At 54.6% G+C, this 26,387-nt stretch overlaps 1 protein-coding gene across 5 annotated transcripts in view; it reads right to left on the reverse strand.

Moving 5' to 3' along the window:
- The window catches only part of SCN4A (sodium voltage-gated channel alpha subunit 4), a 45,652-nt gene that overhangs the window by 6,809 nt on the left and 12,456 nt on the right, over window positions 1–26,387 (reverse strand). For 3 of the 5 annotated variants that reach the window (XM_080565520.1, XM_080565519.1, XM_080565521.1), the window contains exons 4-20: window positions 25,819–25,906; window positions 25,072–25,200; window positions 24,861–24,952; window positions 19,994–20,290; window positions 17,803–17,866; window positions 17,274–17,415; window positions 16,142–16,354; window positions 14,032–14,187; window positions 13,642–13,765; window positions 12,844–13,082; window positions 10,388–11,215; window positions 7,126–7,566; window positions 2,771–2,900; window positions 2,347–2,501; window positions 1,241–1,414; window positions 791–913; window positions 239–517 (exon numbers count right to left, since the gene is read on the reverse strand). In XM_080565520.1, coding sequence (XP_080421646.1) covers window positions 239–517; window positions 791–913; window positions 1,241–1,414; window positions 2,347–2,501; window positions 2,771–2,900; window positions 7,126–7,566; window positions 10,388–11,215; window positions 12,844–13,082; window positions 13,642–13,765; window positions 14,032–14,187; window positions 16,142–16,354; window positions 17,274–17,415; window positions 17,803–17,866; window positions 19,994–20,290; window positions 24,861–24,952; window positions 25,072–25,200; window positions 25,819–25,906 — 3,674 coding nt within the window. The remainder of the gene's footprint in view (window positions 1–238; window positions 518–790; window positions 914–1,240; window positions 1,415–2,346; window positions 2,502–2,770; window positions 2,901–7,125; window positions 7,567–10,387; window positions 11,216–12,843; window positions 13,083–13,641; window positions 13,766–14,031; window positions 14,188–16,141; window positions 16,355–17,273; window positions 17,416–17,802; window positions 17,867–19,993; window positions 20,291–24,860; window positions 24,953–25,071; window positions 25,201–25,818; window positions 25,907–26,387) is intronic. The other 2 variants (XM_080565518.1, XM_080565517.1) reach the window with 2 other exon arrangements.

Here is a 26,387-nt window from a genome sequence, read left to right on the forward strand (position 1 = left end):
TCATCCACAACAGTTCCCTGGTGACAATTACCTTTTCCCCTCCCATCTTCTATCTTCCCCCTTTCCTCCTTGACTCTGCAGGTTTTTGGGGTTAAATACCAACTCTGGAACTAAGCAGCAGCCAAGAAACCCATCCTGGGCATCAGGGGAGCACCTCATTTTAACCCTGATGCTACTCACGCCGCCCTGCTAAGACAACGTGCTGCTTGGAGGGACAGCAGTTGCTTTCTGTACGTACCACCTGCAGCAAGGACAGGTATCCCAAGCCCACGTTGTCGAAGTTGACCTTGACATTGACCCATCTGACCTCGTTGGTGTGGAGGAGAGCCATGCAGTCACTCTTATTGTTCACCACACTGATTTCAAAGAGTTCCCCCGAGGTGGTGTTTACGCATCGGTAGTACTTCCCCGCAAAGAGGTTCACCCCCATGATGCTGAATATCAGCCAGAAGATGAGGCAGACCAGCAGAACGTTCATGATGGAGGGGATGGCGCCCAGCAAGGCGTTCACCACCACCTGCATGGAGAGAAACAACCATGGAGGCCCTGGCCAGGGAGCCAGGTTGGCAGCCAGGTGGCCCTGCACCTCTGTGTCCCAGCCTTATCCTCCCCTGCAGCACCGAGCGGGCTCAGGCTGGGCCAAGGGTATTTAGCATTGACCCCACTGATCTGGAGACCTTTGGAAATCGTCTGGGATGGGTTCCCAATGTTGGTGACCAGCCAGCTCTGCCTAGCTCTGCTGACCGGTGCTGCATCATGCAGCCGTGTTGGAGCATGAAGAGGCACCTACCCGCATCCCTTCAAATCTGGACAGGGCGCGCAGCGGTCTCAGGGCCCTCAGTGTCCGCAGGGACTTGATGGCTCCCAGCTCGGAGTATCCCAGCCAGTTTGCTGTCAGGCTGATAATAGAAACCTGGAAGGAGCAGCCCAAGGAGTTAGCAGCACCTCAGATGGAAACAGCGGGGAGGAACTGAACCCCATCTGTGCGCCCCTGCCCTTCTCTCCCTCCCCAACACCCCCCTCAGGCCGGTGTCATCATGTTGTCTTGGGACACAGGGACTGGCATTGAGTCCCCAGGTCTCTGGTGACCAGGCCACCCCAAGGAGGTCCCTGCCTCTTGGGTGGAGGTGGTGAGGGACACAGAAATGGCCTGCTGTGTCACAGAGCTTTCAGAGCTTTTCAGAGCTTTTTTTTAACCCCCCTGGCTAAGTGTGATCCTGCAGGCACTCGTTGCACTTACATCGACGATGAGGAAATCCAGCCAGCACCACGCGTTGGTGAAGTAAACCTTGAAGCCGTAGGCCACCCACTTGAGCAACATCTCGATGACGAAGACGTAGGAGAAGACTTTGTCAGCGTACTCCAGGATGGTGCGTATCACCCGTCGCTGTTCAATGTAGACGTCCTCAAAAGCCTGGAAGAGGCGCGGAGCTACGTGACAGTCGTTCTTCCACTAGACCCGCTGCCTAGCTCGGTGCAGCCATGGCCACAGTGCATCATCCCTGCTTTCCTGGGGCAGCCTGAAGAGTTGAGAGCCTCGCTACAGGTGGCATTTACAGACCAACGTGGGGTCTAACCCTTGTTTGCAGGTTCTTGGTGGCTATGTGGAGCAGGGTTCGTCCCGGAGCAAAGCTGTGCTGAAGCAAATGTCCAGCTGCACCTAATTCCCAACAGTCTCCATGTGAATCAAAAGCCAGGACACCTACCCGCACCTTTGGGTGCCCAGGTAGTTTTGGAAATTCTCTTAGGAGTTTGGGTTCCTGATGTGTCCACGTGGCATGTAAAGTGTGAGCAGAGGTAGGGGCACGGTGACCAGGTGCTGCACAGCTGCTTCAGCACAACTTTCGATTCCCACACAGCTACAGCCTCAGCTGGCCCCAGACTGCACGTCAGAGCGTGGTGTGGACACGTGAAGTGCACCTGAAGGCACGTCCAGCCCCTCTGCTCGCCTTCCCTCTCTCCTTATCCCCAGCCCTGCAGAGGGATTGGTCTCCCCATCAGCTCCGTGCATTTACAGGGGCAGCTGAGCTACGCCCAGCCCAAACACTCAGGGAGGACCTAACGGCCGACATACAGCTTTTTAGTGAGGTCATTGCAAATGGAGACCCAGGTGCTGGGAAAGCACACCCGTCAGCAGCTGAAAGTGCTGAACAGCAAAATAATAATCATCAATTATCCATAAAGCATCTCCTGCCAGTCAGTTATGGAGGCAGCAAAGTGATGAGCCATCCACATCAAGCTAAGCTGAAGGTGCAGATGGTTCGCAGCTGAGATTAAGGGTGGGAGGAGAAGCTGCAGGGAGTTGCTGCAGAGCAAAGACGGGGTGAACGGTGGGGTGGGACCTACCAGCGCCCCGCTGCTGAGGAGGATCATGAAGACGATGAAGGTCTCGAACCAGTCATGCTCAACGATGCGGAAGCAGGTTTTCCGGACGTTCCACCAGACCTTCCCTCTCTCGCTGGTGATGTCCACGTAGAGGCAGGGAAACCTCTTCACGCAAGCTGGAGATGGGGACAGAGAGCCTGGGTTGCCTCTCCACCAGAGAGAAGTTTTTTGTGCTTTTACTGATGCTTTAACCCCTCCCAGGTGGAGGCTGGGGAAGGACCCTGCTGGGCATGGGGACGCCCACCCACAAGGGCAGGAGAATTGGAAGCTTGGGTTGAGCTAGGCGAGCCCTAGAGCTGTGACACTGCAAGCACTGGTTTGCAACAACCCCTCCATGCCCACCACCCCCTCTCCATGGAGTGCCCAGCTCTGCTCGATCCCTCACCTTCGGTGAAGCACTCCTCGGGCTCGCTGCTGTCCTCAGCCTCTTCTGCCTCCGCCTCCTCCTCTGGCGGCGGCGGCTTATAATCCACGGTGCTGCACAGAGACGAGGCATTGTCGCTGGAGAGGGGGTTCTGCAAAGAGGAGGATTCGGGCTGGGCAGTGGTGCCCATGGGCTGCCTCCAGCCCCTTCAGAGGCCAGGCAGGGCCAGGGGCTGCTCCATGGGCGGTGCATTGGGAACAGACTTGGTAGGCGCGGGGGATACCCCGGTAGGGCTTTGCGCCCTCCTCCCATGGGGACAGACCCCACGTGGGGCCACAATAACACTTTCCCAGTGGGACAAGCAGACGTGCTGAATCCTCTGGCATGGAAACAACCACACAGACACCGTGTGGCATTGTGTTGGACATTGGATTTTTTTGGGGGAGGGGGGCACCACACTGTCAGTGCAGACCTCAGCCCTTTTCCTGCTGGGGGCAAAACACGCTGTGGTTCCCAGCGCGACGAGCAGCGACCAGAGCTCCCTGCCCCCAGAAGCAGGTGATGGCTCCTCCAAGCGTGTCCCCGGCTGCAGGGACAGGCACCGTCACAGCCGCCGCCTGCACCGGCCATGCGGAGAGAGCTCGTCCTCGCTACCACAAGCGATTAATTCCCTTTGACTCATTTTCTACAAATTTCATCTTTATCGTGGAGGTGTTTCTAAAGCTTTCCAAGTTTTTGGAGCAGGCTCTGCACCCCCAGCACATTCTTGGCTGATTCCCCAAAGAGCGAGCCCCCAGCTTTCATGAGCCTTTGCAGTAGATTTAAATCCAACACAAAGAGAAAGGAGCTACCCGACATCGGGCTTTTATGGGAATAGGATGGATTTGTCCACCTGAGTGCAGGTGAGGTGCCAGGAGTCACTGAGGGAGCCTGCCCAAGGGTTTGGGAGCCTTTTGTGGGGGTCTTTGCTCAGAGGCAGCTCCAAGTCCCTTTCCTACGAAAAGAGCACAGAGCGGGGCCGTGGGATCAGCCAGAGCTGAGAGCCTTGGAGCATCTGTGACGCGTGAGCTCGCAGGAGCTTCACTTTTCATCTAGGTTCAGGGGAGCCAGAAGCCCCCTGTGCCCAGTTGCCCTCACATCACTGCCATCTCCCATCCCCTTGTGCCACCATCTCGGGCTGCTTTCACCACCTCCTCCCCGTGCCCCGACCCGACGCACGCTCTGCCAGGTGTCCCTGTCCCAGTGGGCCTGCGGAAGCCCAGCTGGCCATCGTGGCACGTCTCTCGCGTCCCGCTGGCGTGGCCGATGCCGGAGGGCTCGTAGGCTGAGGTTCACCCAAGTTCAAAGCCTGCATCCCAAATAGCTCCCGCCTGCTCCATCCCGCCATACCACTCGGCTTGGCTGTCTTCCCAGACACCACTCAGCATGGCCCGGAGGGGCTGATAACGAGAGAAAACCTTGGCAAACCCTCGGAAATTTTTTCTTTTTTCTTTTTCAGAGGAAACTTTGTGCAGCACGTGCAGGAGGAGCAGATTTCCAGACCTGCCCTGCCTGGGAGCAACCAGAACCCAGAAGACCTTGGATGGGGATGGCACAGGGAGGAACGCAGGACGGTATTGGCTTGCGTGGAAGGAGATGATCCTTCCCTGAGGTATCTCGTGCTTTCAGTAGCACATAAAGGAGCTGCTCCCTTCTCCACCAGGCCAGGGCACACACCCAGATGATGCTGGGGTAATTTGAAGCACCGTCATCACCAGCAGACCCAGGGGCCATGGTCACAGCTCTAGGAGCAAGCGTTGCTCCGGGGGACCCTTGCAGTTGGAGTACTGCGTGCTGGGGACACACAAGGCACTGCCTCAAGGAGCAGAACAGAGCAGCAGCAGTGGCACCAGGTGGCATCTGGTGGCTCTGTGGGAGCAGAGGGCAGCTCCCTGCTGGGGCTGGGGAGCAGAGGAGGGGCAGGGGGATTAGGAGGCCTCGGCAGGGAGCCAGGCAAGCTGTGACCCCGGGGAAGGACAGACAGAAAGCATCCGCCTCCAGGACAGACCTTGCAAGGGCACGAGGTGGGGTGGCACCAGCCCAGCAGCTCCGGAGGCTGGGGAAAGGTGCCCAAGAGGTGCACCGCAGGCTCCTGTAACCCAGCAGCTCCGGGACCTCTGGTGCCCGGGGCAGGTCCTGTGGCAGGGACTAGGGTGCCCGTGCTGCTCCCACTGCGTGGTCCCCAAACCCATCCCTTCTGACAGCCCCACCACGTGCCTGCATCCAACAGGCTTGCAGGGCTATTTCTGTCCCACACCCCGTACAACACCTCCAGCCCAGCGGGGTGTTTCACCAGCATCCACGGCTTTCCCCATCCTTTTCCTGCACACAAGTGCTGCACACCCTGTGACCCCGCTAATTTGCGGTACTTGAGGATCCTCCTGCTCTGGCACCACAGCCCAGAGCATCCCACGAGACGTCCCCCTGCCCAGAAGCACGGGGCTCCAAGGCAAAAAGCACCCAAGGAGAGCCCTGAGCTGCGGCACGGACTCTGCACAGTCCTAGCACACCACCACTGCTGTCCCTGTCCCCTCACTGCAGACAATAAATCAGCTCAAAGAGGCAGGAGCACTCGAGGAGAGCAGCTGCCACTGCCTTGCTGCTGCTGCTTCACCCTGAAAAATATCTTTGTCTCGGAGAGGAGCTGCTGTTGAAGGGAGAGAACATTTATCAGCATTTTCTGAGCACTCCCAGCTTGTCATAGTCACCAGCAGCCATGTCCCCAGCACGAGGTGGTGTGTCGGGCTTTGGCTCCATCTGGAGCTGATCAATGGCATGTGAACACAGCGAACTAGCAGCCTCTTCCCCGAGGCCCAGAGCTCCTATCCCAGAGCTAATTAGTGCCTGATTTCTAGTTACTAGGCAGTCATTTCTGGTGCTGCCTGCCAGCCCGTGTCCCCTCCTGCCTGTTGAGGCAGGGGATGCGATGTTTGTGCATCCCCCTGGCTTGCACCCTCGCCACTATTTGACTGAATTTCTCCACCAAAACCAGCACAGATGACGGGATAAGCTGGTATTTGGTGGCTGCAGGTGGCGGTTTGTCCCCTGCACACAGTGAGCAGCCCGGGGTGGCTCTCAAAACATCAGCCCTGGGATGCTGGAGCTCTGCTGGGACCCCTCTGGTAGCCACACACAGGGGCTTTTCCCCAGCTTCTGGGTCACATATCATGGTGGCGAGGAACTGAGATCCCTGGGGACCCCATGGGCCAGACTGGGAGCGTCCCCCTGCTATGGTCAGGCTGGTGTTAACAGCATCACCTCTGTACAATGCGACCGCACTTCTAGTGCGCGATGGAATGGCCTGCGTGTACGGGGGGGGGTGTGGTGGGGTGGGATGTGCTACTAGATTGGACTTATAATAGGAAAAATGGGGGGAGAAACACCAGTTTTCAGGCCTCCTGCTTGTAACGTTAATGGGAATGACAACAGCAGCTCCCTTGCCCAAGGAGCTCTGGCAGGTTTGTCCCTTCTGAGCGCACCAGAGCAGAACAATTTCAACAGCTCACAGCCAGCCACGGCCCTTCCTGCCGCCTTCCCCCTGCAGCTCCCACTGCCGAAAACACCCCCTTCTTCCCAGCTGAAAACAAATAGCAAGGATTCGCCTCTGCATGCAAACCCCTCTCCCTTCCTGGATCGATGAGGTTGCTCCTCTCCACCACGACATCTCCACTGCCCTGCATTTCCCCAGGTTTTTGGTGCAACATCATGGCAAGCAGCGATTTCCCCTCAGAACACCAGCTCCATTAGCATGCCTGCTGTTGTTTTCCTAAATTTCTTGTCTCAGCTCCCTCTCATCCCCCCCAGAGCACCAAGGCGACCGGCATCCCACAAGCCCTGACAGCCCTCACTGCGCCTCGATGCCCACATCAGCTGTCTCGTCAGCTTTCAATGCGAAATGCATTGCTTCATGTTCACTCGTGCTAAGCTTCGTCTGGTTTCGTACCCTCCCTGATGATGTTTTCAGAGGCATTAGCAGTGGATCCAATGTTAGTGCCATCAGCATATTTCCTGGCATCAAATTCCTCTTGGACATCTTTAACCCCAAACCGAGTGCTTTGACGCTTGCACCCATCCCATGGGGTGCAGGAGGACCCCTGGTGTTTGCAACAACTCTGTATCCTTACCCAAACCAGCCCAAACCTCAAACCTCTGCTTGGACACCCCCCCCCCCCCCAATCTCATGCTAGGAAACGGAGAGCTCTTTTTTGCTGAAACACCCCAGGTTTGGCCTATGTCATACCAGATGTCATATTGTGGAAAAGTGAAAAGTAACCAAAAATGGCACCGCTCCGTGGGCAGCACAAGGTCAGTTTTGGAGCTGGAGCCCTGCCACCCACCTTTCTCACCTTGGCATCCTCGGTGTCAGACTGGGTGCTCGTCTCCTCCTCATAGAGGTCAGACTCCTCCGAGGCAATGGGGACCTGCACCGTCAGGTTGGGGTTGTTAATGAAATTCATGTGGTCCAGTTCGTCCATGAACAAATACTCCTTCCCAGTGACTCCATCCATGTTCTCCGACTTGGGCTCCTGGCCAGTGTCCACGTGGTTCAGTGCAGAGTTGTCCCCCTTGCTGGGCTCCTGCTCTTCCTCTGGGGCCACCTTCTTCCCCTTCCACAGCCTGCGGAGCAGCATGAGGACAGAGCTCTTTACGAAGTCGATCCCCCTGGTGATTCTGCCGATAGCAATCTGCAAGTTGTTCATCTCGCCGTCATCATCTGACGCTGCCAGGCTGTCGGCACTGAAGGAGCTCAGCAGCAAAGCTAAGAACAGGTTCAGCACCTGGAGGGGACAAAAGCAAACACCAGCGATGACATCCGTCCCCGCAGACTGGAGCAGCAGAGACCAGCGATGGCCACGGAGAAGCCGCCTTCACCGAGCCTCTTGCTGGGACGCCCTCCCTCTGTTGCCCACCTCTGGGGGCCGCAGAGATGCTGACCCCATCTCCTGGAGAACAGAGGCATGGCCCAGCTCCTGCTTGCTCCTCCTTGGGGTGCAATGATCCCTCCGATCCATTTGCAAGCATGTCCCGTGCCTGTCACTGCTTTGGCCCTTTGCAAATGACCTCCATGTGGGTCTCCCAGGGCGTCCCTCCATCCACTCGTCTCTTCACTGGTCCCCACATGGGACCCAAGCCCATGGTGCCCACCACCAGCCGGGAAGCAGCTCAGCTCTGCTCCTTCTCTCTCCGGGGAGAAACCTCCTGCTTATTGCCCTCCAACTGCAATTCTTCCTCTGCTCTTTGCTACTCTGGTAGCTTGGATGCCCAGCAAGCTGCTGAGGGCCTCCAGCACCCTGGAGCCACATCCGTAACCTCATCCCTTTCTACCAGCTCCCCACAGGGAGCAGCATTTCATCACCTCCCGGAAGCAATCGCAACGCACAATCTCTCACCAAGCCTGGGCTCCCTCCTGCTGCCCCCAGCTCTCTCCCACCACACCATGACGGAAACGTGCCCAGACCTCAGGGCACCTCAGCGCTGACGCCATGGGCCGGCTCGCGGTGTGCTAGGCACCCAGAGCAGCACACGAGGATGGAGCAGGATGGGCTCTCTGCAGGGCATGGGCGCATCGGCAGGACCCAGAAACATGCTCGCTGTGCAGAGCGGCCACAGGGCCAAGCCCACAGCTGTCAGTGTTTGTGCCTTTTTGTGCCAGCAGCGTATCTGAGAAGGGAATTAGCTGCTATTCAAGGTCACTGCTGTTTTCACATGGCTCATACCATATGACTTAAACCGCATCTTTAAATAAATCCCCAGTATCCCATCAGTTTAATACTCATGTTAGGTACCAATTACAGCTAATAGTTTCTGTTGGCTCTGCCTTTTTGGACAGGAGTCTGTTACCTTGTCACCTGACGGACTTCCTCCCTTTTCCCTTAATAACTCCAAAGGAAATGCTCTAAGTGTCATTAACAGTAAAGGACGAGTGGCTGCTGCCTTATTGCTCCGGAGGGGAAAGGGGGGAATAAACATCCCCCCCCCTGCAGCCAGGATGCTGGAGGGGCTGCGCGGGACAGGCTCCAGCACTTGGAAATACCTGAGACGTGGCCAGGAGAGCCTGGCAGAGGGGGGGAAGCACTGTGGGTGGCTGTGGGTTGTGCTTCTCCAATTCGCTTTAAATGAAACCCATGCTGCAGCCCAGAGTGGAGCTGCAAAGCTTGCCCTAAAGCTGGGGTGCGAGCTCAGGGAGGGCTACACCTCCCCAGCCCCACGTCTCCTCCAGGAGAGCCTCCTGGAAGGGCGCATGGGCTGCCCTGCTCCCAAATCTGCCTCCAGAATGGGAAAGGTCTCCAGGACATCCTTGGGGAGGGTCTCCAGGGAGCCTGGCTGGGATTCCCATCTCCTGCAACCCTTATAAACTGTCCTGGAGATGCTCCTGCTGGTCACGGGTGATTTTCAGCCTGGTTCAGCATTGCAACACAAATAAATGGGGTCCCCTGAGGAAGGCATGGCCATTCCCTGCTGCGGGGCCACGCGCTGCATCCACCTGGCCTCACCCAGCCTAGACCCCAGCACAACCCATGCTGTTGCAGGGGCCAGCTCCAAGACCCAAACACACTGCATGAGCCAGGGAAGCAACACAACACCCAAATCCCAACTTTCTGTCCTCAAAAGTGGGACGCTCCATGCTGCCCTGCCCTGATCCAAGCCACCGAGGAGGAGGGGGGTGGTCTGGGTTTTCCCTGGAGCTGCTTTCACCCATCCAGGGCCAGAGCAGCCATGCACCGTGCTCAGGGAGGCGTCAGCAGCTCCCCGGGCAGATAGTTTTTCAAAGCAAATTCCAAAGGGCTTACACAACCCCGGCAAGTAATAGGAGCGATTCGGCAAGCCGCCGCGCTTCCCTCCCCTGCCTTGCTCCTTAAGAAGGGAGCGCGGGGCCCACGCAGCCTGCAAAACAAGCTTCAAAGCCGCCAGCGAGCGGGTTACCAAGTTTAGAAAGGATTTGATGCTCGCCTGGAACTTGCAGGCAGTGAGCAGCGGTGAGTGGCTCGGGTTAGCGGGGGGCGCATGGGGCCCACCAGGACCTGGGAGAAGGAGCTGTGTGCTGCAGGGGGGTCACGCACCCCTGGGATGCCACCTGGAGCACGGTGATGCTGACGACCTGCTTCCAAAAGTGCTGTGGAGCAACGGGCCAGCCCTGGGGTGAGCTGGGAGCATGGGTTTATTGTGCTGCCTCTGTCCCTTGTCACCAGAGAATGGGAAGTGTGGGTGGAAACCCCAAAGACGTGTGTGGAAAAGAAAAGGAAGCTTGAAGGTGAGCCCTCGCAGGTCCCAGAGTTGCTCCCGTATCTGCCTAAAGCCTGTCATAAAGTTTTCCGTGCCTCAGTTTCCCATTCTGCTCCTGATCTATTTTCAGCAGAAGGCCCTTCAGGTAGAGATCGTGTCCTACCCTGCTTTGGTAAGACCTGAGCACACAGCACAGCCCCACCAGCTATATGGGAGGGAGGTCAGGCCCTTGGCCTCTGCTCCTGTACAGCTCCAACAAGACCAGACCTTCACGGGCAGTCCTGTAGAAGATCTGAGCTGGACGGCATCGGCCAGAGCACGAGGGATGGAGGTGGGGACCTGTGGCCGAGGGCTTCCCCCACCTCTGGTACTCACCACGAGGTTCCCGATGACCATGACCATCATGAAGACGATGAGGCACATGGTCTGGCCGGCCACCTCCATGCAGTCCCACATGGTCTCGATCCACTCCCCGCAGAGGATGCGGAAGACGATGAGGAAGGAGTGGAAGAAGTCATGCATGTGCCAGCGGGGCAGTGTGCAGTCCAGGGAGATCTTGCACACGCACTCCATGTAGCTCTTCCCGAAGAGCTGCATCCCCACCACGGCGAAGATGAAGACGATGATGGCCAACACCAGGGTGAGGTTCCCCAGAGCACCCACTGAGTTGCCGATGATCTTGATGAGCATGTTGAGGGTGGGCCAGGACTTGGCGAGTTTGAAAACCCTCAGCTGCGAGGAGCAAGGAGACAGGGTGGTGAGTTGCCTGGGGCTTTCGTTGCCACAAGGTGTCAGCAAGGCCGCGAGGCTGGGACCAGACCTCTGTGTGGCAGTTTTGTTAAGGCAGGAGGGATTAAACAGCCAACAGCTTTGCAAAGAGCACAGGCTTCTGTGTTCCTTGATATTTGTGCTACCTTTAACCTGGGACGGGTTGGAGGCCGCCACAAAGGACCTTGAACAAACCATTCTCCACCCTGGTGCTGACTGCATCCCAAACCCCCTGGCACCGCTCGGCCCTGTGGCACGTACCAAGCGGAAGGAGCGGAGCACGGAGAGCCCCTGCACGTTGGCCAGACCCAGCTCCACCAGGCTCAGGGTGACGATGATGCTGTCAAATATGTTCCAGCCCTGCTGGAAATACTCGTACGGGTCCAACGCAATGAGCTTCAGGACCATCTCTGCCGTGAAGATCCCTGTAAAGACCTGTGGGGAAAATCACACTGTCAGTTTGCTCGAAAGCCAGAGCGCCAAGCTTCTGTATGGACTGGGTAGCACTTCATTTTGGGGCTATTTTTCATCCCTTTGGGTCCTCCTTTGGGAACCATCTCCCAGCTGCTGCCCAGTATGACTTGTGAGGAGCATGGGGAACGCTGGTGGCTGGGTCTGGAAAGACTTGGCCAAGGTGTGTGCTGACAGGTGGAAATTAAAAATAAGAAGTTCCATTGGTAAAGGGACCCAGTACAAACACTGGCTGAATCGCAGGAATTCCCAGCACTGGGAACTGTGATGATACTGGGATGTTCTGGTGCTCCCCTGGGCCCCATGAAAGCCAACACAGCTTTTACACATTGCTTTTCCTGGGGCTACAGCAGCCCTGTGCATTATCACATTACTCCAGAGCAGGATCAGCGATGTGACAATTAACATCCTCGATGTAATTGCATGACATGGCATGCACAGAGGGTGCCCGGTGACAAATTTTGCCCTGGATGTGAATTGTGCCGGAAGGGGAGGCTGCAGGGAGGCTTCTGCATCAGCACCCCAGGGGTTGCTCCCTGACACGTCCCATTGCAGGAGAGTTGCTTCTCCTGCTCCAGGCGACACCTGGATTCCCCAGCAAAGCCCCACGGTCACGCTGGTTCTCCTGCTGGCTCTACACACAGACAGAAATCGCTGACGGCCAAGGAGAAGCTGGAACTGTTTTTTGCAGCGTGACCATGCTGCTTCGAGCAACAGCCAATTAATCCCCTTGTATTTCCTGAATGAAACCAGAGACAAAGCAGCTATGTGCTGAGCGTCACCCTGCCTGCCTGGGGCTCGGGCCCCATGTCACCCGCATGCTTGTGCACGAAGAGGCCCCGGCAGGTGCTGGAGCAGGGCAAGGTGGCAGGAGAGAAGATGAAGTCCTCCCTCCCCTCTCTCCTGGCCCTTGGCTGAGCTTCCCAGAGCAACCAGGGGCCTCCTGGGCCTGTCCCCCCAGCAGCCTGCATCCAGCTGAAAGCCCTTTACCCTGAGCTCCAGCGAGGAGCAGCCACAGCTTGGCATTAAATATGCCCATGAAATCAGAACAGCACAGATTTGTGGTGATTTCACTGGGAAAAGTCTTAATCATTACTATTATATATTTTTAATGCTGCTAGCACCACTACCTGCTGCTCAGCAGGGACTTTTCCCTGCCAGCACGAGTGAGCCACCCAGCACCACGAGGCCACTGCGGCTCAGGCCAGGGCTGGCAGCAGCTCCTGCCAGACCTGGGCTGAGATATAGGAGCTGGCCCTACAGAACAGCCCTGCAAAGCCACGTCTACATTGGCATCACTGAGATGCACCAGGTGAGATGGGCACCTGCCCAGAAGCTGCAGCAGGAGAGCAGGGGATGATGGAGCCCCACCACCACGTCACCTCCGCTGCTGCCCCTTGATCTGAAAAGTCCTGGAGCCCATCCCATCCCAGGGGTGCTGTGACCAGACCTCCCGAGTACCTTCTCAGCAGCTGGGAAGGGCTTCCAGCATGCTGTTCTGGTGAGACGAGGGGAGTTGGGGGGATCATCCCACCAGGCTTTGGCTGCTATGGCTCTAAACAGGAAAGGACGGGGCACCAGGAGCTGCCTACCAGGTTCCCCACAGTCAGCACATTCTCAAACTCCTCTGTCATGGGGTAGTGCTCCATGGCCATGAAGAGCGTGTTGAGCACGATGCAGATGGTGATGCCCAGGTCCACAAAGGGGTCCATCACCACCAGCTTGACAAACTCCTTCAGCTTCAGCCATGGAAGGCAGCAGTCCCAGATCAGGAACGTGTGAGCAAATTTGTACCACCAAGGCGGGCACTTCTGGTGAGCCTCCTCCAGCTCTGAGGGCAGGAAGGAAAAACTGACGTCAGCCTGGGCTTCTCCTGCCCTCCCCTGGGTGGGCCAAGTGTGAACCCACCAGAAGAGACCTCTGCTGAGGTCCTAGATCCAGCCCTAGGCAACCTACAGGATGCGTTTGGGGGCTGAATGGAGGTGCCTGGGCACAGTGGCTCTCCAGGAGGGCAGGGCTGAGGAGCCTGGTGCTGCTGAGCCTGCGGCACTTTTTGCTAAAGTTAAGACAGGAGCTCTTGGGAAACTGCTCAACAGCTCTTGATTTACTCCGAAGACTGCTGTAATCAACTGCAATCCCATTCTTTTGCATGAGAAATTGTATGATTTCCTCTGGGCAGCACCCTCGTGAGATGGGATGAAGTACCTTGCTTGAACACCACTGCAGTATATTGACCCCATATGGAGACCCTGGGCCCAGGGCCGCCCCTTGCATGGGGCTGGAGATGTGTGACAGCCCCTGGCACATGCTGAGCACCCCCTGCCCACCCACCCACCCTGGTCGTGCTTAAACAGCCGGCACATGGAGTCTGCGCCTGGGCGAGGACATACCTTCCACGGCGTTGGAGATGACACTGATGGCACTCCCCACTCTCTTCTCAAGGCCAGGCCCGTCTTGGTTGCCCACGGTGAGGTGGTTGTGGTTTGATTTCTCTGCCTCGTTGCCCGGGTTGAACTAGAAGAGGGATGACTGCGTTTTTAATGCACTTAAAGGTTGAGAAGACAAAGAAAAAAAAATGGGCATGGGGGCATGGTCTAGAGAGACCTTGGGGTGCAATGTGGGAGCTGCAGTTGGGCTGCAGAACAGCTGCTAGGACCCACTATAAAGTGGGCACTTCTAAGAGAGCTTTGGGGTTGCGTTGGGGCATGGCACCCTGCACTGCAGCAGCCTGCCCCTCCGCTGCGCTCTGTCGGGTGGGAAGGCTGGGACTGAGCACGTACTTCAATCACTGTGGCAGACCGCTCCAGCACCACCTTGGGGACCACTCGCCCGTTGCAGTCCTTCGCCTTGTCCTGGTCACTGTTCAGGTCCGAGTCGCTCTTCTTCTCGGCCGTGCTGCTGCGCAGGGAGCCGCTGCTGGACCGCCTGTCCTGCAACTGCAGCCACCCACATCTCCATCACCCACACATCTGCCACCTTCCCAAAACCTCTGCGGGGCATCACGCTACGGAAGGGGATGAATTGAGTCCTAAAACTGTCCTGAGCAAGGACTTTGTGACCCCAAAGTTTGCTGCTGCAAGATCTGGGCAAAGATGAGCTCATCCGCAAGCTCACATCCTAACGAGCAGCGATGAGGAATAGCTATTGGCAAGGGTTCAGCAGCACGTGCCTGAGGTTGCCAGCCTTCCCTTCTCAGTGCATACCCCACCGCGCTAAGCCAGAGTGAATAATTCATAAAGATGAAACTATGCAAAACCTCTAATTTCTTTCTTGAGGGAAATTTTAATCTTTGAATGTGCTTTCGTCTCAAATGGAAAGAGAAGCAAACTCTTCTGGGGTCTCGGTGAAATGGGATGTCCAAGACTTTTGGACTTGCACTGAAGTTGTGAATGATTGGGTCAGAATTTCAAAATTGTTTTTCCAGAAGTTGGTTTACAATTTTTCATTTGCACATTCTGTTGTTTCATTCAGTTTTCTCTGACAGTGATATTAATGTTTGAAGTTTGCAATGACCACTGGTAGCACTAAGCATGTCGTGGCAGAGCAGGAACCTCTCTCTCTCCCTGTGGCTGCAAAATATATTTGGATTTCCATGCTTGCTCTCTGGATGTTAATGGATCCAAGTGCCCATTTCTCATACGTGCTTTGTCCTCCCTCTCAGCCACTTCCCTCCATCTTCTCCTTTATTCTAGGTGACAATCAACGAGAATCATCCCTTAATAAAGCCTTTGGGCAACTCGCTGGTTGATGTGTCCAGGGAACTAGTCAGGGCACCATCTTCACACCCAGCCCTGGAGTCCCCATCCCTGGGGCAGGGCTTGCTCAGACCCATCCTGTGAACAGCAGCAGCCTGATAAGAGCAAGCCACTTCCTTGGAGGATGTTGTGGCTCAGCACAGATAAGCAAAGAGAGAGAGGCTCTAGAGAGAGGAAAACACTGCTTTGTATCTCTCTCTACATGTGAGGAAGCTGGTCTTTTGCCCAGACTAATGATTAGATTTACAGACACGTCTCCTGCAGACATTGCTGACGTATGCCAAAATGATGACTAGAGATAGAAAATGTCTGGGCAGCAGTGTCAAACATCAGAGAAGCTCTTGCTCACATTTTTGTAGGTGTATTGTGCTGAAGAGAGAAACCCATGGACCAGAAAGGGGCTAAGATAACACCCAGAACTGCAATGGAGCAAATGGAAGGACACCAGGCACCTCCAGAGACCACCTGATAATGCCATCTGAGATGAATATCAGTGCAAACCCTGCTGTAGATATGCACATGTTGGGGCACACCTGCAAGGCTGGACCCCCAAAACTGTCTCTCTGCTCCTGTAAGGACACCGGGACCTCCGTGGGCAAGATTCAGGGTCTCTTGTGTCTTCTCTTCTGTTTCCAGTGTTGGTCAAAATTCATCAAACTTTGCTGCAACTGCCCTATCTCTCTTGAGTGGTTCTTTCATGCCCTGATTGTAACCTGCCCCTGCAGGCTCTCTGCTAGGTTTCCTGCTCTTGATGTGCTGTAGAAGGGCCTATTATTAGTTCTCGTGTCCTTCCTGCCTTGTTTCTCACCTCTTCCTTTCAAGCTGTGCCGGACCTGTGCTGCACCTCTCTGCTGCCTCCCAGTGCTCCTTTTATTGGTGTTTGGATGTTGGAATTTAATATTTTCAGCCTTTTATTCCCGACCCCTCCCTCCCCCCCCCCGAGAATATGTCAACTTTTGATTCAGCTGGTGACCCCAAAATAGGTACTCAGTTCTCATCTTTGTTTGGTAGGGAGCAAGTGGGGCTTATTCTTAGATTTTACAGAAATAGGAATATCACCACACTTGTCACTGCCTCTCCTTTTCTCCTTTTATTCCTAAGGTTCCTCATTGTGGCCTCAATGCTTTCCACCAACCTGCTTCTCTTGCTCCTCCTGGTGCTTCTTCAGCTGCTCCATGAGCTGCTGAAATTCCTCCTCCTTCTGCTGTGCCTCCAGCATCGTGGCATCATTTTGTTCTGCGTAGGCCATGGCCACCACCGCCAGGATGAGGTTGATGAGGTAGAAGGAACCCAGGAATATAACCACCACGAAGAAGATCATGTATGTCTTCCCTGCTGCACGCAGGGTCTGTGGGAAGGGGAGGAACAGGCTGTCACACCTCCTCAGCATGGTTTCAGTTTGGTGGTAATGAACGAGAATCCTTGCTCTGGACACCCTCCCATTCACGGTAGTGATATAAGATTTTGCTCCCATTTTCCCTGAGGGCTGCTCGCTGCCCAACTGACCTTCCTGCAGTCCACAGCACTGGGTTAGGACTGGTGTGGAAAGGCTGGAGGTCTCGGCAAAGCCATCTGCACCGCTCTGTGCCCACCGGCAGCCTGGGGCAGGCATGCGTAGAGACAGGGCCGACATTCGCAGACCTGTGCCTCTGGGACAGGGGCCGATGTCCCACAGCCCAACTGCTCAGGTCTCATCCTTGGGACAAGTTCTTCTCTAACTCTGCATCTGGGTGCCATCGCCTCCAGAGGACACAGGCACTGGCTTGCCCTTCTTATCTAATCAGTCCCAGAGGCGGGGCTGCATCCATTTGGCCAGGGGAATTTCGTGGTGTCTGCAGCTTCTACCTATAGGATACCTCAGTCCAGGGGACAACCAACCTAAGGGAGAGGGTAAGGAGGGATAACTATCTCAAGCTGGAGATGTACCAGATACTCCTGTAAATCCCTGATTTCCCTGATATGCTGACAGGGGTATACTTCCCTGAAGCATACCTGGGCTTTGAAAGCGTCCTGCACCGCTCAGGGTGGGGAGCAGGACAGGACCATGCCCCGTCTCTGCTGATCCCCATTAGTTCCCTGAACTAACAGTCCCACAAGTAGCCAACCAAGTGACTTTTTACCTGTCCTAGACCAGGGGCAACATTGAATTGAGAGTATTTGCATGGAAGGAGTAAATATACAAAATAAATAAATGAAATAAAAGTTGAGGCCATTGCCCAGAGGGATGGATGACTGAAGCCATGCGCCAGGGTCCCACGAGCACCTACCAGCTGGAAGAGGTTCTCCCAAAAGTCCTGCGTCATGAGGCGGAACAGCGCCAGGAAAGCCCAGCTGAAGGTGTCGTAGCTGGTGTAGCCGTAGTTGGGGTTCCTCCCCGCCTTCATGCACTCGTATCCCTCAGGGCACTTCCTGCCAAAGGGCAGCCAGCATCAGGCCCTGTCACCACCCCGTGTGCGCCCTCAGCCCGCAGAGCGGTTTGGGTTCCAAGGAAACCCTTAAAGACCATCTAGATGTCTGCCACAGGCTATTTTTCCCTGCATCGTGTTGATCAAAGCCCCACCAACCCAACATTGAACACTTGCAGTGACAGGGCATGCGCTGCTTTTCTGGGCAGCCTGTTCCAACGGGCTACTTGTTCCATCCCGCAGGTGGGAACTTGCTATGTTTTCTGCGGCAGAAACATGCCCACAAGGGTGCCATTGACATGCCCAGACTGTTCAGTGGTCCTGCAGGCTGCCTTGACCCCTCCCCAGGGAGCCAGAGGGGACCTAGGCCAGCAGCATGAGCTGCACTCACCCAGCATCGCTGCTGTTCCCGCAGAGCAGGGCATCGAGCGCTCCCTCCAGAAAGTAGAAATTTGCTTCGCAGATAGGGAAAGAGCGAGACACAGGAAAACAAAACAAAACAAAACAAAAATACAAACATTCACTTTCAAGTTCTTGGCAGCTCCTCACTGTCAGGGAAACCATCCCAGCCCCCAGCACTGGGCTCTGGGCTGTCTCCTGCCTGCTGACTTTGCTATCTGTGCTGCACTACTTGGCACCAGCTCAGACCTCGCGGCATTGTTTCACCTGCCCAGCTGGATGGCTTCAAGCCCGAAAAGAGCTCTGGAAACAGCCAAGTGGCAGGGCCAGGCCTCGCGGGAAGGTGGGCTAGCAGATGGTCAAAGGGACATTACCAGCACAGGTGTTCACGGGGATGGATGAAAGCACTGGGAGGTGACAGGGCTCAGATGAGTGAACGCTGGGACCTCTGCAGACCGGCAGCCTGGGATCCAAAAAGCCTGGGGAAATGGCCCATGGCCATCACCTTCATCCTGCTGCTCCCATCCCAACAAGTCCCTCCCTGGTGGAAAACCCCACCTGCTCACAGACATGAGACCAGAACTCCTTAAAGCTCATCTCTCCAGCTCAGGCACAGACCCACAGCCACAGGAGCTCCCAAGACATGCCACCACCAGTCACCTGCCCCCAGGGACACGGAGATGAGCCCCTCGAGACACCCACCCATGGCCTCAAGCATCACCTAGCACAGCAACTGGGACCCACACTGGGATTTCTGGAGCTTCCTAGGAGCACCCCTGGCCATGCTTGCCTTCTTCCAACCCGGCTTTTATTTAACCTCTGTGGGAAGTGTTGTCCCACTCATGAAGCTCCAGGCAATGTGTTTTTGGCCTGGCCCCAGGAGCTGCTAACCTGAAGGCACAGATGCAGGGTACTATTGCTATTTGCACTGTGCTCATTAGAGTCTATATATTGAATTTGCACCCCTGCATAGAAGCCTTCCTGTAATTAATGCCAGAGCTACTTACACAGCTGGTCAAAACAGCTCAGCCGTGTCGTAACCCAACCTTCTGCTGAGATTTGAGTGCCCAAAATGGGATGTGAAACATCTCTGTTAGAGACCATCCCCAAGGCACAGCTTGCTCTAGGCAAGTCTGCTTTCAATCTGTGACCCGTGTGGATTTTCCCAAGTGTTTTCCAACACAGTATTGCTTTTGGATGCTGCTTCCTGTTTTTTTTTTTTTTTTTTTTTTTTTTTTTGTGTGTGTGTGTGACTGCGTCTGGCAAGTGCTCAGTTTGGTTGCACAAGGTGAGGTTTGGTCAGAAGTTCAAAGTCAGAGCCTGTGTTTGGGACTGGGCTTTCCCCAGGGTCTGGGAGCCAGAAGGAGTTTGGAGGAAAAAAAAGGAATAAAGCCACAATTAGTCAAAAGTCCATTCCATAGGAAAACAACAATTAAAGGCAAATTAAAACCTTTCTGACAGGTTTTCCAAGATCTTCACATTTTCATGGAGTGTTTTATAAAAAAACAAGAGAAAGAAGAAAAACTCACAACACCTTTTGGGCCAAACTCATCTCTAAGAAGTGGTAGTGACATAGCAAACATGAAGACCTGTCCATGGACCTGTGCTTGATCCCACCTCTCCTCCTTTCCCTCCTGTCGGCTGTCATGGTGTTGCACACTGTGCTAGCCGGAGGCACAGGTACCTGGGGAAGGAACCTGCTCTGAAGCAATAGTGAAAATGGGAAATGTCATTCCTGCATCCCTCTGGTTGTCCACCCCAAGTCCCATCTCCTCCTAGAGGGTTGCATCCCCCTGCTGTGACCAGATGGAGCAGTCATCCCCCAGAGCTCACCCTGATGGGGAACAGTGAGACCTTGCTATCACAGGGCAGAGATGGAGATGCCGGTTTTTCCAGTTGCCTCCCTACCCTGCAACATTCCTGGAAGAGTCTAGCACGCCAAGGGAACTGCATTTTCCCTGACAAGGAAGATTCAAGCCCATCTGTCCATTCTCTGAGTATGCACATCCATCATCTCACCCACCATCCATACCTCCTTGCAAAACCCAAACCCTGTTGAAGCACCTCAGCAGGAAGACCCATGAGAACAAACCATCTTGGTCGGACATGGAGGAAGAGAGGGGTAAACCAAGGGGCAAGGAGTGTGATGTGCTTGACGGAGAAGGGGAGCAGCAAGCATTTACCTTCATCGTTGATGTAGGCCTCAAAATCAAAGGTGTTGTTGCTGGTGAAGTTGCTGTCAATGCTGTCAGTGAGGTTGCCATAGAGCGTTGCATTGGCCAATGTGTCGTTGTCCAGCCCGAAGTCCCCCAGCAGGGTGTCATTGAGGGGGGGCCACCGCACGCACTTGTGCCGGAGGTTTCCCATGAAGAGCTGGAGGCCAATGAGGGCAAAGACACTCAGGCAGAAGACGGTGAGGATCATGACATCTGAGAGCTTCTTCACCGACTGGATGAGCGCCCCAACGATTGTCTTCAGCCCTAGGAGGGAGGCGTTGCTGCTGAGCTAATTGCTGGTTTGCTGCTGGTGGAGATCACGCTATGGTGCTCCCCAGAGGGTCTGGATCTGGTGGGGACACGCAGTATCACCAGTTTCACCCTATGGACTCAGACCCACTGCCCTGCCCCATGCTGTATCCTGGCTACCCCTCTGTCCCCACACACGGCTGGGCAGCATCGACCCTTCCCCAGATTTGTCCCCCTGGGAGGGGGGGCAGCCAGGCCTCCCTGCACCAGCTTTGACCTCAACATCACAACTCAAAGTCCATCCCATTTGGCTTTACACTTTTCCCAAATGCCCCTATCTGGCCATTTTTGCCCCAAACCACCAGGACAGATCACTTTGCTGTGGCACATGGGAAAGCCGTTTGGCAGCCCAGTTGGAAGATGCTCAGCACCGCTCTTGGCTCTGGCTGCACAAAAGCCTCCATGGTCCAAAACCCTCATGTGTGCTGTGGCCAGGAGCCCAGCTGGTCCATTCCAGGCAGAGAAACCCTCAGGCATCCGAGCAGAGGTGATGGAAGCGACAGTTTGCATTAAGCACTGGGATTAACTTGCTTCCTCCACAGACAGCGGCAGGGAGGAGGCTTGCCCGTGGATCCTTGCTGGGCTTTTGATGAGGAATTTTCGTTCCTGTCTGCGTGCATGATGGGTGACGCCAGGACATCCTGACGTTGATCTTAAAGCAGCTCGGAGCAATGTGTATGGAGGCAGTTCTCCAAAGATGCAGGGTTTTTAGCCCTGTCATCATGCCAGTTTCCCCCTGCCCAAACTATTTAGGTAAAACCCTGTTCTCCAAGGGCTTGTCTATGTTGCAAAATGCTTAGGACAGCCATTCAAAAACAGCTTATTTTTGAAACTGCTATTTCTGTAGAGCCTCTTGGGGGGATGTCATTCCAGAAATAAGAGCCCTGGGACCAAGAAAGAAGCTTACTTTTTCCTAAATGCAGTTTTTAGCCTGTTTGATGGAGGCAAAATAAAACCTTTCAAATAGGAACCCAAAAGATGTGGAAGCTACAGGAACAAAAGATGAAGCAGGATTTTTCCACCACAACAAATTATCACTCACAGCTCAATCTCACACTTCTTCTGGGGGTCTGACCTATGGTTTCTGTATGCTTCCACTGGCTGGTACTGACATGGGGCATTGAAATGGCATCAGGTGTGGGAAACAGACACCAGAGTTATTTGATAACAAGCTCCCAACACCCTAGGCTGGATATTTGGGTTGATATAAAATCCTCACCGCTTAGCACTTGCACCACAGTCCACTAAATACCCCAACCCTGGCACAAGAGCAGCCAGCTGTGGGGACAAAACTAGGCTTTATGAACTAGGTAAGAAGGGGGATGGGGATGAAATAAGGCTTGTTAGAGGTGTGCCAGGGGAACAATGTCAGGGCCGGGGGAGAAGGCAATGGCACGACTGAAGTACATCTACACTAATGCATGCAGCATGGGCAACAAACAAGAGGAGCTGGAAGCCATCGTGCAGCAGGCAGGCTATGACTTGGTTGCCATCACTGAAACGTGGTGGGATCACTCCCATGACTGGGGTGCTGCAATGACTGGCTATAGGCTCTTCAGAAGGGACAGGCAGCATAGAAGGGGTGGTGGCGTGGCTCTCTCTGTTAGAGAGTGTTTTGATGCTGTGGAACTCGAGACTGGGAATGATAAGGTTGAGTCCCTATGGGTTAGGATCAGCGGGAAGGCCAACAAGGCAAGCATCCTGGTGGGGGTCTGTTACAGACCACCAAACCAGGATGAGGAGACAGATAAGGAGTTATACAGGCAGCTAGCAGAAGTTGCGAAATCGTCAGCACTTGTTCTCGTGGGGGACTTCAACTTCCCAGACATATCCTGGAAATACAATACAGCTTGGAGGAAGCAGTCTAGGAGGTTTCTGGAGAGTGTGGAAGATAGCTTCCTGACACAGCTGGTTAGAGAGCCAACCAGGGGAGGTGCCCCGCTAGACCTTCTGTTCACAAACAAAGAAGGACTGGTGGGAGATGTGGTGGTTGGGAGCTGTCTTGGGCAGAGTGACCACGAAATGGTAGACTTCTCTATTCTTGGCGAAGTCAGGAGGGGGATCAGTAAAACCGCTGTCAGAGGGCAGACTTTGAGCCGTTCAGGACACTGGTTAGTGGAGTCCTTTGGGAGGCAGTTCTGAAGGGCATAGAAGTCCAGGAAGACTGGGCACTCTTCAAGAAGGAAATCTTAATGGCTCAGGAGCAGTCTGTCCCCACGTGCCCAAAGACAAGCTGGTGTGGAGGAAGACCGGCCTGGCTGAACAGAGAGTTGTGGCTAGAGCTTAGGAAAAAAAAAGAGGGTTTATGGTCTTTGGAAAAGAGGGCGGGCCACTCAGAAGGATTATAAGGATGTTGTAAGGATGTGCAGGGACAAAATTAGAAAGGCCAAAGCTCATCTGGAGCTCAATCTGGCTACTGCTGTTAAAGATAACAGAAAATGTTTTTATAAATACATTAACACGAAAAGGAGGACTAAGGAGAATCTCCATCCTTTACTGGATGTGGGGGGAAACAGTGACGAGAGATGGGGAAAAGGATGAGGTGCTTAATGCCTTCTTTGCCTCAGTCTTTAGCGGCAAAACCAGTTGTTCTCTGGTTACCCAGTACCCTCAGCTGGTGGAAGGGGATGGGGAACAGAATGTGGCCCTCATAATCCACGAGGAAATGGTTGGCGACCTGCTACAGCATTTAGATGTACGCAAGTCGATGGGGCTGGATGGGATCCACCTGAGGGTACTGAGAGAACAGGTGGAGGAGCTGGCCAAGCTGCTTTCCATCATTTATAAGCAGTCCTGGCTATCAGGGGAGGTCCCAGTCGACTGGTGGCTAGCAAACATGACGCCCATCTACAAGAAGGGCCAGAGGGTAGACCCGGGAAACTATAGGCCTGTTAGTTTGACTTCAGTGCCAGGGAAGCTCATGGAGCAGACTATCTTGAGTGTCATCACGCGGCACTTGCAGGGCAACCAGGCGATCAGGCCCATTCAGCATGGGTTTATGAAAGGCAGGTCCTGCTTGACAAGCCTGATCTCCTATGACAAAGTGACATGCTTAGTGGATGAGGGAAAGGCTGTGGATGTGGTCTACCTTGACTTCAGTAAGGCTTTTGACACCATTTCCCACAGCATTCTCCTCAAGAAACTGGCTACTCATGGCCTGGACTGGCGTACGCTTCGCTGGGATAAAACCTGGCTGGATACCCGGGCCCAAAGAGTCATGGTGAATGGAGTCAAATCCAGTTGGAGGCCGGTCTCTAGTGGAGTCCACCAGTACTAGGGCCAGTTCTCTTCAATGTCTTTATTGATGATCTGGATGAGGGGATCAAGTGCACCCTCAGTAAGTTTGCAGATGACACCGAGTTAGGTACGTGTGTCGATCTGCTCGAGGATAGGATGATCTGGATAGGCTGGACCAATGGGCTGAGACCAACTGTATGAAGGTCAACAAGGCCAAGTGCTGGGTCCTGCACCTGGGGCACAACAACCCTAAGCAGCACTACAGGCTGGGAGATGAGTGGTTAGAAAGCTGCCTGGCAGAGAAGGACCTGGGAGTATTGGTTGATAGTCAGCTTAATATGAGCCAGCAGTGTGCTCACGTGGCCAAGAAGGCCAACAGCATCCTGGCTTGTATAAGAAACAGTGTGGCCAGCAGGACTAGGAAAGTAATTGTCTCCCTGTACTCGGCTCTGGTGAGGCCGCACCTTGAGTACTGTGTTCAGTTTTGGGCCCCTCACTCCAAGAAGGACATCGAGGTGCTCGAGCGAGCCCAGAGAAGGGCAAGGAACCTGGTGAGGGGTCTGGAGAACAAGTCTTATGAGGAGTGGCTGAGGGAGCTGGGGTTGTTCAGCCTGGAGAAGAGGAGGCTCAGGGGCGACCTTATCACTCTCTGTAGGTACCTTAAAGGAGGCTGTAGGGAGGTGGGGATTGGTCTATTCTCCCACATGCCTGGTGATAGGACGAGGGGGAATAGGGTAAAGTTGTGCCAGGGGAGGTTTAGGTTGGATATTAGGAAGAACTTCTTCACTGAAAGGGTTGTTAGGCATTGGAATGGGCTGCCCAGGGAAGTGGTTGAGTCACCATCCCTGGAGGTCTTTAAAAGATGTTTAGATGTAGAGCTTAGTGACATGGTTTAGTGGAGGACTTGCTAGTGTTCGGTCAGAGGTTGGACTAGTTGATCTTGGAGGTCTCTTCCAACCTAGATGATTCTGTGATTCTGTGAAAACTGTATCAGGATCATTAATCAGGCCCATAAACCCAATGTTAGCACTTGGAACATCTCTGAGAAGCCCTAAAAACACCATGTCTGGCTTGACAGAAAATTTAGTCAAACAGTGAGTGAGTGCAGCTAAATTAAAGGTGTCAAATCAGCTGGGCCTGGCCCAAAAGCTGAATTACTGGCTGGAAAATGATTTAAAAGTTTTGAATACCGTGTTTTCCACTCTTTTTTTTTTTTTTTTTAAGAGCTTTGAACATTGAAAACTCTGACCTCAAGAAAGGGTGAGGAGACCCCTTCTCTAATTCCCACCTGGTATCACTGTGATGGTTTTCAAGGCACGGAGGACGCGGAAGGTCCTGAGAGCAGATATGTTCCCCAGGTCCACGAACTCGGTGATGTAGCTGCAAGATGCGAGAGGAGAAGGCATCAGGGGCTGGGCCAGATGACCACCCCCCAAATTCCCAGCTCTTCTCCACAGGCCCCCCCCCCCAGGTCTCTGCCCCCATCCCACTGCACTCACGCCATGGAGATGACCATGAAGTCCAGCCAATTCCACGGGTCACGCAGGAATGTAAAGTCATCGATGCAGAAGCCTCTCGACAGTATCTTTATGAGGGACTCAAAGGTGTATATTCCAGTGAAGGTGTATCTGAAATGGGAATGGTGACCCAGGGGATGCTCATCCAGGTCCAAGGGTCAGCTCTGGAAGAAGTTTGGGCCCCAGGAGGTTTTGCTGGGCCCTGCCTGCGCCCAGAGCCGTGGGACAGTTTTCGGAAGCAAGTTCTGGAGTGTGTGGCAAGGGGCTGCCGGGTTCCTGACATGCTTCAGCACTGAGGGAGGTTTTCCCACAACCTCAGTTCACAGGGCAAACTGGGACTCCTTCAGGCGTCACCACCATGGGTGACTACCCTGCATCACCTCTGATCTCTGTGCACGTCCCACCACCACTGCACTCTCTGTAAAACCCTGCCACAACCTGTCCATGCAGAAAATGCTGCATTTCCCCCTTCCCACCTGGCAGTCCATGCTCCTTGGCTTGGTGGATCTGCTCAGCCTCCCCATGCCACCATGGTCAGCCCAACCCAACCGACAGCGGTCCCCTGTCAGGGGGCCCCACCAGCTTTTGGGCAGCTCTGAAACTCTCCTGCCCTTTGCAAGGTGCAGAGCACAGATGTCCCTTTGGAGATCGAGAGGGCCACCACCATCTCCCAAGGACACCTCTTCTCTGAAGGGTGCCTGGATCCCCCTCTGACCCGCAGAGACTTACTCCACAATCTTGGACCACGCTGGCGGGTTGCTCAATGTCATAAACACGCAGTTGGTTAAAATCGTGATCATGATGAACATGCTGAATAATTTAAAACCTGGTCAAGGAGAAATGCTGGGACTGCTGCCTAATTCCTCCTTTGCACGGGTACTAATGGGGGTAGGAAGGCAAGCACTCCTGCTCCTCTTGTTGTGGTGCCCACCTTGTCCCCGAGCTCTGACTCGCTCCTCCTGCAGCTCTGTTCCAGCTCTGTCCCATGCTCACACCTTTCCACAGTCCCCTGCTCCCATGCATGGCCCTGGCCTCGCTTTCTGTTCCCCTTCCCACCTCCTTGGTGTTCCCTCCTCTCCGTCACCCCAGGATACAACTTCTCAGAACCCTCTGCCACAGTCACTGCCCCTACTGGGGCTGCTTCCCACCTGCCCTAGGACCCCTCCTGCTCCTGGGGTCCTTTCCTGTTTGTCCCACTCCAGAAGTCCCATCACTGCCCACATTGCCTCCTTTCCCATACCCCAGTGTCCTGGTTCCTCTGCCTCCCCTCTCCCAAAGAATCCCTTGAGCTCCCAAAT

Source organism: Anser brachyrhynchus (assembly GCF_964034855.1).
Source record: "Anser brachyrhynchus genome assembly, chromosome: 22".
Lineage (NCBI taxonomy): Eukaryota > Metazoa > Chordata > Aves > Anseriformes > Anatidae > Anser > Anser brachyrhynchus.